A 13,622-nucleotide genomic window follows, 5' to 3' on the forward strand; every position below is an offset into this window, starting at 1 on the left:
CTGACCCCCACACTGACCCCACACTGACCCCCACACTGACCCTCACACTGACCCCCACACTGACCAACACCCAGACTCCCACACTGACCAACACCCAGACCCCCACACTGACCAACGCCCAGACCCCCACACTGACCAACGCCCAGACACCCACACTGACCCCCACACTGACCAACGCCCAGACCCCCACACTGACCAACACCCAGACCCCCACACTGACCCCCACACTGACCAACACCCAGACCCCCACACTGACCCCCACACTGACCAACACCCAGACCCCCACACTGACCCCCACACTGACCAACGCCCAGATCCCCACACTGACCCCCACACTGACCAACGCCCAGATCTCCACACTGACCCCCACACTGACCAACGCCCAGACCTCCACACTGACCCTCACACTGACCAACACCCAGACCCCCACACTGACCCCCACACTGACCCCCACACTGACCAAGGCCCAGACCCCCACACTGACCAACACCCAGACCCCCACACTGACCCCCACACTGACCAACGCCCAGACCCCCACACTGACCCTCACACTGACCCCCACACTGACCAACGCCCAGACCCCCACACTGACCCCATACGGACCCCCACACTGACCCCCACACTGACCAACACCCAGACTCCCACACTGACCAACGCCCAGACCCCCACACTGACCCCCATACTGACCCCCACACTGACCCTCACACTGACCCCCACACTGACCAATGCCCAGACCCCCACACTGACCAACGCACAGACCCCCACACTGACCCCCATACTGACCCCCACACTGACCCTCACACTGTCCCCCACACTGACCAACGCCCAGACCCCCACACTGACCAACACCCAGACCCCCACACTGACCAATGCCCAGACCCCACACTGACCCCCACACTGACCCCCACACTGACCCTCACACTGACCCCCACACTGACCAACGCCCAGACCTCCACACTGACCAACACCCAGACCCCCACACTGACCCCCACACTGACCCCCACACTGACCAACACTCAGATCCTCACACTGACCCCCACACTGACCACACCCAGACCCCCACACTGAACCCCACACTGACCAACACTCAGATCCTCACACTGACCCCCACACTGACCACACCCAGACCCCCACACTGTCCAATGCCCAGACCCCCACACTGACCCCCACACTGACCCCCACACTGACCAACACTCAGATCCTCACACTGACCCCACACTGACCAACACCCAGACCCCCACACTGACCAATGCCCAGACCACCACACTGACCCCCACACTGACCCCCACACTGACCCTCACACTGACCCCCACACTGACCAACGCCCAGACCTCCACACTGACCAACACCCAGACCCCCACACTGACCCCCACACTGACCAACACTCAGATCCTCACACTGACCCCCACACTGACTCCCACACTGACCCTCACCCTGATCCCCACACTGACCCCCACACTGACCCCCACACGGACCAATGCCCAGACCCCCACACTGACCAACACCCAGACTCCCACACTGACCAACACTCAGATCCTCACACTGACCCCCACACTGACCAACACTCAGACCCTCACACTGACTCCCACACTGACCAACGCCCAGACCCTCACACTGACCAACACCCAGACCCCCACACTGACCCCCACACTGACCAACACTCAGATCCTCACACTGACCCCCACACTGACTCCCACACTGACCCTCACCCTGATCCCCACACTGACCCCCACACTGACCCCCACACGGACCAATGCCCAGACCCCCACACTGACCAACACCCAGACTCCCACACTGACCAACACTCAGATCCTCACACTGACCCCCACACTGACCAACGCCCAGACTCCCACACTGACCAACACCCAGACCCCCTCACTGACCAACGCCCAGACCCCCACACTGACCCCCACACTAACCAACGCCCAGACCCCCACACTGACCCCCACACTGACCCCACACTGACCCCCACACTGACCCTCACACTGACCCCCACACTGACCAACACCCAGACTCCCACACTGACCAACACCCAGACCCCCTCACTGACCAACGCCCAGACCCCCACACTGACCAACGCCCAGACACCCACACTGACCCCCACACTGACCAACGCCCAGACACCCACACTGACCAACACCCAGACCCCCACGCTGACCCCCACACTGACCAACGCCCAGATCCCCACACTGACCCCCACACTGACCAACGCCCAGATCCCCACACTGACCCCCACACTGACCAACGCCCAGATCCCCACACTGACCCCCACACTGACCAACGCCCAGACCTCCACACTGACCCCCACACTGACCAACGCCCAGACCTCGACACTGACCCCCACACTGACCAACACCCAGACCCCCACACTGACCAACACCCAGACCCCCACACTGACCCCCACACTGACCAACGCCCAGACCTCCACACTGACCAACACCCAGACCCCCACACTGACCCCCACACTGACCCCACACTGACCCCCACACTGACCCTCACACTGACCCCCACACTGACCAACACCCAGACTCCCACACTGACCAACACCCAGACCCCCACACTGACCAACGCCCAGACCCCCACACTGACCAACGCCCAGACACCCACACTGACCCCCACACTGACCAACGCCCAGACCCCCACACTGACCAACACCCAGACCCCCACACTGACCCCCACACTGACCAACACCCAGACCCCCACACTGACCCCCACACTGACCAACACCCAGACCCCCACACTGACCCCCACACTGACCAACGCCCAGATCCCCACACTGACCCCCACACTGACCAACGCCCAGACCTCCACACTGACCCCCACACTGACCAACGCCCAGACCTCCACACTGACCCTCACACTGACCAACACCCAGACCCCCACACTGACCCCCACACTGACCAACGCCCAGACTGACCAACGCCCAGACCCCCACACTGACCAACGCCCAGACACCCACACTGACCCCCACACTGACCAACGCCCAGACCCCCACACTGACCAACACCCAGACCCCCACACTGACCCCCACACTGACCAACGCCCAGACCCCCACACTGACCCTCACACTGACCCCCACACTGACCAACGCCCAGACCCCCACACTGACCCCATACGGACCCCCACACTGACCCCCACACTGACCAACACCCAGACTCCCACACTGACCAACGCCCAGACCCCCACACTGACCCCCATACTGACCCCCACACTGACCCTCACACTGACCCCCACACTGACCAACGCCCAGACCCCCACACTGACCAACGCACAGACCCCCACACTGACCCCCATACTGACCCCCACACTGACCCTCACACTGTCCCCCACACTGACCAACGCCCAGACCCCCACACTGACCAACACCCAGACCCCCACACTGACCAATGCCCAGACCCCACACTGACCCCCACACTGACCCCCACACTGACCCTCACACTGACCCCCACACTGACCAACGCCCAGACCTCCACACTGACCAACACCCAGACCCCCACACTGACCCCCACACTGACCCCCACACTGACCCCCACACTGACCAACACTCAGATCCTCACACTGACCCCCACACTGACCACACCCAGACCCCCACACTGAACCCCACACTGACCAACACTCAGATCCTCACACTGACCCCCACACTGACCACACCCAGACCCCCACACTGTCCAATGCCCAGACCCCCACACTGACCCCCACACTGACCAACACTCAGATCCTCACACTGACCCCACACTGACCAACACCCAGACCCCCACACTGACCAATGCCCAGACCACCACACTGACCCCCACACTGACCCCCACACTGACCCTCACACTGACCCCCACACTGACCAACGCCCAGACCTCCACACTGACCAACACCCAGACCCCCACACTGACCCCCACACTGACCCCCACACTGACCAACACTCAGATCCTCACACTGACCCCCACACTGACTCCCACACTGACCCCCACACTGATCCCCACACTGACCCCCACACTGACCCCCACACTCAGATCCTCACACTGACCCCCACACTGACCAACACTCAGACCCTCACACTGACTCCCACACTGACCAACGCCCAGACCCTCACACTGACCAACACCCAGACCCCCACACTGACCCCCACACTGACCAACGCCCAGACCCCCACACTGACCAACACTCAGACCCTCACACTGACTCCCACACTGACCAACGCCCAGACCCTCACACTGACCAACACCCAGACCCTCACACTGACCCCCACACTGACCAACTCCCAGACCCCCACATTGACCAACACTCAGACCCCCACACTGACCCCACACTGACCAACACCCAGACCCCCACACTGACCCCCACAATGACCCCCACGCTGACCAACTCCTTGACTCCACATTGACCAACGCCCTGACCCCCACACTGACCCCCACAATGACCCCCACGCTGACCAACTCCTTGACTCCACATTGACCAACGCCCTGACCCCCACATCGACCAACACCCAGACCCCCACACTGATCCCCACACTGACCAACGCCCAGGTCTCCAAACTGACCCCCACACTGACCACCACACTGACCCCCACCCTGATCCCCACACTGACCAACACCCAGTCCCCCACACTGACCCCCACACTGACCCTCACACTGACCCCCACACTGACCAACGCCCAGACCCCCACACTGACCCCCACCCTGACCCTCACACTGACCCCCACCCTGATCCCCATACTGACCAACACCCAGATCCCCATACTGACCCCCACACTGACCAACACCCAGACCCCCACACTGACCCCCACACTGACCCCCACACTGACCCTCACACTGACCCCCACACTGACCAACGCCCAGACCCCCACCCTGATCCCCACACTGACCACCATACTGACCCTAACACTGACCCCCACCCTGATCCCCATACTGACCAACACCCAGACCCCCATACTGACCCCCACACTGACCAACACCCAGACCCCCACAGTGACCCTAACACTGACCCCCACCCTGATCCCCATACTGACCAACACCCAGACCCCCACACTGACCAACACCCAGACCCCCACACTGACCCCCACACTGACCCTCACACTGACCCCCACACTGACCAACGCCCAGACACCCACACTGACCCGCACACTGACCCCCACACTGACCAACGCCCAGACCCCCATACTGACCCCCACCCTGATCCCCACACTGACCAACACCCAGACCCCCACACTGACCCCCACCCTGATCCCCACACTGACCCCCACACTGACCCCATATTGACCAACACCCAGATCCCCACACTGACCCCCATACTGACCCCCACACTGATCCCCATCCTGATCCCCACACTGACCAACACCCAGACCCCCACACTGACCCCCACACTGACCCTCACACTGACCCCCACACTGACCAACGCCCAGACCCCCACACTGACCACGCCCAGACCCCCACACTGACCCCCACACTGACCCCACACTGACCCCCATACTGACCCTCACACTGACCCCCACACTGATCCCCACACTGACCAACACCCAGACCCTCATACTGACCCCCACACTGACCAACACCCAGACCCCCACACTGACCCCCACACTGACCAACACCCAGACCCCCATACTGACCCCCACACTGACTAACACCCAGACCGCCACACTGACCTACGCCCAGACCCCCACACTGACCAACACCCAGACCCCCACACTGACCAACGCCCAGACCCCCACACTGACCCCCACCCTGATCTCCACACTGACCCCCATACTGACCCTCACACTGACCCCCATCCTGATCCCCACACTGACCAACACCCAGATCCCCATACTGACCCCCACACTGACCAACACCCAGACCCCCACACTGACCCCCACCCTGACCCTCACACTGACCCCCACACTGAACAACACCCAAACCCACACACTGACCCCCACACTGACCCTCACACTGACCCCCACACTGACTAATGCCCAGACACCCACACTGACCAACACCCAGACCCCCACACTAACCCCACACTGACCCCCACACTGACCACCACCCAGACCCCCACACTGACCCCCATACTGACCCTCACACTGACCCCCACACTGACTAACACCCAGACCCCCATACTGACCCCTACACTGACCAACACCCAGACCCCCACACTGACCCCCACACTGAACAACACCCAGACCCCCACACTGACCCCCACACTGACCCCCATACTGACCCTCACACTGACCCTCACACTGACCCCCACACTGACCCCCATACTGACCCTCACACTGACCCTCACTCTGACCCCCACACTGACCCTCACACTGACCCCCACACTGAACAATACCCAGACCCCCACACTGACCCTCACACTGACCCCCACACTGACCAACGCCCCGACCCCCACACTGACCAACACCCAGACCCCCACACTGACCCCCACACTGACCAACGCCCAGGCCCCCACACTGACCCCACACTGACCAACACCCAGACCAACACACTGACCAACACCCAGACCCCCACACTGACCCCCACCCTGATCCCCACACTGACCAACACCTGCCCTCTCCAAAACCCCACCCCCTCCGTGCCCCACCACCCAAGAACAGCAATACCTGGCCCCCCGAGCAACCCCACCCTCTCCAAACCCCAACTCCGAGGACTCGGAACATGACCATCCCCAACACAACACCCTTCAGAGCAGGATGGCCCGGATGGGAGCAGGGGTGTGGTACTGGGGGGAAACGTGGAGAGCTGGGACAAGCTGTGATTGTTCTCCTTAAAGCTGGTACGGCTTAGGCTGAGATTGAATTGAGAGGTTTCAGATTGTAAAGGACATTGATTTAATGTTCACAGTGACAGGATTGGAGTGCAGGAGCAGGGGTGTCGAGCTTTAATTATACAGGGCCTTGGGGAGACCACCCCCCAGAGTACTGTGTGTGTGGAGAGTTGTTTCACAGACATGTTACTGAGATGGAGGAGAGGCTCTCTCTCTCCCTCTCTCTCTCTCTCAGGCTGATACTCACTGGAGTCTAGAATAATGAGGGGAATCTTGTAGAAATCTTCAAAATCCTAAGAGGACAAGGCAGGGTAAAACAGAGACTAGGGAGCCCAAAACCAGGGGTCACAGTCTAAGGGGCCGGGGTAAACCATTTAGGACTGAGATGGGGGGCAATGATACAGTGTGGTACAATGGTTAGCGCTGCTGCCTCACAGCACCAGAGACCCGGGTTCAATACCCGCCTCGGGCGACTGACTGTGTGGAGTTTGCACATTCTCCCCGTGTCTGCGTGGGTTTCCTCCGGGTGCTCCGGTTTCCTCCCACAGTCCAAAGATATGCAGGTTGGAGTGCATTAGCCATGGGAAATTGCCCGTAGTGTTCAGGGGTGTGCCAGCTAGGTGGGTTAGCCATGGGAAATGCAGGGTTACAGGGATGGGATGGGAGGGGGGGGGGGGGGGGGGGAAGTGGGTCTGGGTGGGATCAGAGGGTTATTGTGGACTCGATGGGCTGAATGGCCTGTTTCCGCACTGTAGGGATCCTAAGATTGTATGAATTGTCTTCACCCAGAGAGTGGGGAGGCTGTGGAATTCTCTAACAAAGAAAGTGTTTGAACCCAAAACATTTAAGGTTTCAAAGAGGAGTTAGATATAGTCTGCAGGTTAGCTCACTGAGCTGGAATGTTTGTTTTCAGAGGTTTCGTCACCATGACGCGCTGGTGCTATGTCCTGCCTCTCTCTTTATGGGGCTTGGTTTCTTCGTGGGTGATGTCATTTCCAGTTCTTCTCTTCTAGGGAAGGTAGATGGGGTTTAAATCGATGTGTTTATTGATGGAGTTCTGGTTAGAATGCCAGGCCTGTAGGAATTCTCGTGCGTGTCTTTGTTTCGCCTGTCCTAGGGATGTGTGTGTTGTCCCAGTCAAAGTGGTCCCCTCCTTTGTCTATATGTATGGGAACTAGTGAGAGTGAGTCGGGACATTTGGTGGCTAGTTCGTGTATCCTGGTGGCAGGTTTCCTGCTAGTTTGTCCGATGTAGTGTTTTACTACAGTTCTTGCATGGTATCTTGTAAATGACGTTAGTTTTGCTGGTGGGATCTAATGGATCCTTTAGGTTCATAAGTCACTGTTTAAGTGTGTTGGTGGGTTTGTGGGCTACCATGATGCCAAGGGGTGGGAGTAGTCTGGAAGTCATTTCTGAGATGTCTTTGATGTAAGGTTACGTGGCGATAGTTTTTGGTTGGGTTGTGTCTGCTTGTTTAGGTTTGTTTCTGAGGAATTGCAGATTGTGTTTATCAGGTACCTGTTTTTCTTAAAAAGGTTGTATAGATATTTTTCTGCTGTTTGTAGTTCTTGGGTGCTGCTGTTATGTAGCTCATTGAAATAATGTCTTGGTGCAGCTGCGTTAGTGGGTATTGGGATGATTGCTGCTGAAGTTACGTATTTTGGTCCGTGTTCGTTGTTTTTCTGTCGTCAATGGTTTGAAGCTTTCTGTTAACTGAACGTTCAACTGTCACGTCTAGGAATGGGAGTCTGTAGCCACACTGTAGCCACATTTCTGATGTGTCTTTGATGTAAGGTAATGACTTCCAGACGACTCCCACCCCTTGGCATCATGGTAGCCCACAAACCCACCAACACACTTAAACAACGATGAATTAACCTAAAGGATCCACTGGAAACCAGCACCAAAACTAACGTCCTTTACAAGATACCATGCAGGAACTGTAAGAAACACTACATCGGACAAACTAGCAGGAAACTTGCCACCAGGGTACACGAACTAGCCACCAAAAGACACGACCCACTATCACTAGTTTCTATACATACAGACAAAGGAGACCACTTTGGCTGGGACAACACACACACATCCCTAGGACAGGCGAAACAAAGACACGCACGAGAATTCTTAGAGGCCTGGCATTCTAACCAGAACTCCAGTAAACACAATTTAGATCCTATCTACCTGCCCTTGAAAAAAGGAACTGGAAATGACATCACCCACCTGAAGAATCCAAGACCTGTAAATAGAGAGGTGGGACATACCACCAGCGCCTCACCCGAGACTCTCACTGATGATGTTACCTAGTCATGGTGACAAAACGTCTGAAAATAAGCCTTCCAGCTCAGCGAGCTAACTTACAGACTTATCATCAACCTGAGCGATACATCTTCTCAAAAATCGCTCGGTTAGATATAGTTGTTAGGGCTAAAGGGATCTAAGGGTATGGGGAGAAAGTGGGAACAGGGGACTGAGTCGGATGATCAGCCGTGACCATACTGAATGGTGAAGCAGGCTTGAAGGGCTGAATGGCCTGTTCCTGTTTTCCAGGTTTCCCTCAGTAAATGAGGAGATTCTGTTTATTCAGGGCACGAGGTTCAGGGACCGGAGGGACACTGACCTGAGGTCATAGGTCATTGACCTAGAGGCAGGGGGATGAGGATGTTTTTGCCGCAGTGAGTTGCCGTGATCCGGAACATTCTGTCTGAAAGCCAGTGCAGGCTGAATCAGCAGGAGGTTTCCATTACACCATGTGACCATAACAAACAGGATCAGGATGAGGCCATTCGGCCCCTCCAGCCTGCTCTGCCATTCAACAGGACCACGGGCTGATCCCACATTCCTCATGTAGGTAAAAACCAGGACTGCAGATGCTGGAAACCAGATTCTGGATTAGAGTGGGGCTGGAAAAGCACAGCAGGTCAGGCAGCATCCGAGGAGCACCTAAATCCTGACCCTCGGATGCTGCCTGAACTGCTGTGCTTTTCCAGCACCACTCTAATCCACATTCCTTACGTCCCCTTTCCTGCCCTTTCCAGTCGATTCCCCAACTGGTCAGGAATCTCTTGGTCTCAGCCTGAAATATCCACAAGGACACTGACCTCCACAGCTCCCTGAGACAAGGAGTTCTGAGAGAAGGGATTCCCTCCCCACCTCAGCCTCCAGTCGGTGCCCCTTTATTCTGAGCCAGTGCCCTCTGGCCCTCGACTCTCCCATGAGGGGAGACACCCTCCCAGCATTGACCCTGTCAAGACCCTCAAGAATCTGACCTGTTTCAGTGAGATTCCCTCTCATTTTTCTAAACTCCAGGGAGTAGATTCCTAACCTGTTTAACCTCAGCTCGTAAGACAATCCCCCCCCAATCCCGGGACCATCTGAGTGAATCTTCTCTGACCCCCCCCCCCCCACCTGAAAGAAAGGAATTGGGTATGAACTTGGAGAGGACCATCTCTCAAAACTGGGGGTGGGGTGGGGGAAGGTGAGGTAGGGGGTGGGGTGGGGGGTGAAAGGTGAGGTTTTGGGATGGGGGAGGTGGGGGTGGGGGGCTGTCTCTGTAATCTCACCGTCAATCACACTCTCTGTCCATTGACACAGTCTCAGAGGGTCACTGTCATACAGGGTCCATTCAGCCCATCCCATAGTGCTGGCTCTTTTAAAGAGCTATGTGGGTGTCACTGGCTGGGCCCAGCATTTATTGCCCCGTCCCTAGTTGCCCCCTTGAGAAGGTGGGGGTGAGCTGCCTTCCTGACCCGCTGCAGTCCGTGTGCTGTGGGTTGACCTACAACGTCCCTGAGGGAGGGAATTCCAGGATTCTGCCCCAGTGACAGTGAAGGAACGGTAATATGGGAACACCACCCACCCACCCCGTGCACATTCCCCTCGGAGCCCCTCACCATCCTCACCTGGAAATATATCGCCCTTCCTTCAGTGTTCCGATTTGCCGATTGTATCTACTGTCTGCCAGTTGGTTAATGTCTCCTGTTGGTCTGTTGTGGGGCTCCCATCAGTTTGTTCCCACATTCCCGGGAATGCCGATGTTCCGATGAGCCCGTGGCTGTTGTTGGGGCTGTGTCCCTAAACCATGCTGGGTGGAGCTGGATTGGCGTCTGGAAAAGCACAGCAAGTCAGGCAGCATCCGAGGAGCAGGAGAGTCAACGTTCCGGGCATAGGCCCTTCATCAGGAATGACATGACGTCGGTTCTCCAGCCCCTCGGACGCTGCCTGACCGGCTGTGCTTTTCCAGCCCCTACCTCCCGTCTAAGATCCCCAGTTCTCACTATCTCCCTGGAGCTGGGATTAACATTGGGCAGGGACTGTAGCCTGATGCTACCACCACACAGTTTATGCCCCCTCTCTCTCTCTCTCTCACCCCCCTCCCCCCACCCCCCACAGGGAGAAGCGAGTGCGGAATCGGATCCAGACTCTTCGGGAAGCGTTACGTGTTGTTGAACGCAGGAGTAAGATGTTCACCGCCGAGAGGCAGACACGCGTCGATGAGTTCTACTCCAAAATCAAGAACTTCTATTACAAGAAACAGGTAGACAGCAGGAACTACCCCCCCACCCCCCCAGGGCATCCCATAATACCCACCCAGTCAGGCAGGAACACCCCCCCCCCCAGGGTATCCCATAATACCCACCCAGTCAGGCAGGAACTTCCCCCCCCCACCCAGGGCATCCCATAATACCCACCCAGTCAGGCAGGAACTCCCCCCCCCAGGGCATCCCATAATACCCACCCAGTCAGACAGTGGGTACCTCACTGATGTCAACGAAATGCAAAAGAGGTTTGTTGGCAGAGACAGACAGAGTGTGTTCCCTCACTCGGAGAGGGACAGAGTGTGTTCCCTCACTCGGAGAGGGACAGAGTGTGTTCCCTCACACGGAGACAGACAGAGGGTGTTCCCTCACACGGAGAGGGACAGAGGGTGTTCCCTCACACGGAGAGGGACAGAGGGTGTTCCCTCACACGGAGAGGGACAGAGGGTGTTCCCTCACACGGAGACAGACAGAGGGTGTTCCCTCACACGGAGACAGACAGAGGGTATTCCCTCACACGGAGAGGGACAGAGGGTGTTCCCTCACTCGGAGAGGGACAGAGGGTGTTCCCTCACTCGGAGAGGGACAGAGTGTGTTCCCTCACACGGAGAGGGACAGAGGGTGTTCCCTCACACGGAGACAGACAGAGGGTGTTCCCTCACTCGGAGAGGGACAGAGAGTGTTCCCTCACACGGGGAGGGACAGAGAGTGTTCCCTCACACGGGGAGGGACAGAGGGTGTTCCCTCACTCGGAGAGGGACAGAGGGTGTTCCCTCACACGGAGACAGACAGAGGGTGTTCCCTCACTCGGAGAGGGACAGAGTGTGTTCCCTCACACGGAGAGGGACAGAGGGTGTTCCCTCACACGGAGACAGACAGAGGGTGTTCCCTCACACGGAGAGGGACAGAGAGTGTTCCCTCACTCGGAGAGGGACAGAGAGTGTTCCCTCACACGGAGAGGGACAGAGTGTGTTCCCTCACACGGGGAGGGACAGAGGGTGTTCCCTCACACGGAGAGGGACAGAGGGTGTTCCCTCACACGGAGAGGGACAGAGAGTGTTCCCTCACACGGAGAGGGACAGAGTGTGTTCCCTCACACGGAGAGGGACAGAGAGTGTTCCCTCACTCGGAGAGGGACAGAGAGTGTTCCCTCACACGGAGAGGGACAGAGGGTGTTCCCTCACTCGGAGAGGGACAGAGGGTGTTCCCTCACTCGGAGAGGGACAGAGGGTGTTCCCTCACACGGAGAGGGACAGAGTGTGTTCCCTCACACGGGGAGGGACAGAGGGTGTTCCCTCACACGGAGAGGGACAGAGGGTGTTCCCTCACACGGAGAGGGACAGAGAGTGTTCCCTCACACGGAGAGGGACAGAGTGTGTTCCCTCACACGGAGAGGGACAGAGGGTGTTCCCTCACACGGGGAGGGACAGAGGGTGTTCCCTCACACGGAGAGGGACAGAGGGTGTTCCCTCACACGGAGAGGGACAGAGAGTGTTCCCTCACACGGAGAGGGACAGAGGGTGTTCCCTCACACGGAGACAGACAGAGGGTGTTCCCTCACACGGAGACAGACAGAGGGTGTTCCCTCACACGGGGAGGGACAGAGGGTGTTCCCTCACACGGAGAGGGACAGAGGGTGTTCCCTCACACGGGGAGGGACAGAGTGTGTTCCCTCACACGGAGAGGGACAGAGTGTGTTCCCTCACACGGAGAGGGACAGAGGGTGTTCCCTCACACGGAGAGGGACAGAGGGTGTTCCCTCACTCGGAGAGGGACAGAGGCTGTTCCCTCACACGGAGACAGAGGGTCTAGAATGAGAGGTGATAGCTTTAGGATAAGGGACAGCAGGTTTCGAACTGAGATGGGGAGGTGTTACTTCGCTCGGTGAATCTGTGCAGTTCCCTCCCCAGAGAGCAGCGGGGTTCTGGGACATTGAGTAAATTTAAGGAGATTGGGTTTTCCTTTGGAATGGTGTGGAGCGTTATGGAGAGTGTGCAGGAAGATGGGGTTCAGGTCGCGGTGTTGAGCCAAGATCATATTAAATACAAGTTAAACTTCACACAACAGCTTTATTTGGAAGCATTCACTTTCGGAGTGCTGCCCCTTTGGCGCAAACTCCAAATAAACCTGTTGGACTATAAAGTGATTTTTAACTTTGTCCACCCGAGTCCAATACCAGCTCCTCCATATCTTAAATATTGGGGCAGATCGAAGGGCTGAATGGCCTACTCCTGCTCTTGTTCTTATCGTCTGTCTCTATCTTGCTTACTCACTGCGTCCCTCTTTCTTCATGGGTCTGTCTCTAAATCTCTCTCTCTCTCTATATATATATTTCTTCTCTCTCTCCCTCTCTCT

General features: G+C 57.5%; 1 protein-coding gene across 1 annotated transcript in view; it reads left to right on the forward strand.

Moving 5' to 3' along the window:
• LOC148150034 (uncharacterized) overlaps positions 1-13,622 on the forward strand; it is a 63,407-nt gene that overhangs the window by 43,553 nt on the left and 6,232 nt on the right. Inside the window, exon 11 of the mRNA XM_087987695.1 lies at positions 11,122-11,266. Within this exon, the coding sequence (XP_087843821.1) occupies positions 11,122-11,266 (145 nt within the window). The remainder of the gene's footprint in view (positions 1-11,121; positions 11,267-13,622) is intronic.

The sequence above is a fragment of the Chiloscyllium plagiosum genome, unplaced genomic scaffold (genome assembly GCF_037043375.1).
Source record: "Chiloscyllium plagiosum isolate Xiang-an unplaced genomic scaffold, Cpla_swu_hap1 HiC_scaffold_5, whole genome shotgun sequence".
In the NCBI taxonomy this organism is placed as follows: domain Eukaryota; kingdom Metazoa; phylum Chordata; class Chondrichthyes; order Orectolobiformes; family Hemiscylliidae; genus Chiloscyllium; species Chiloscyllium plagiosum.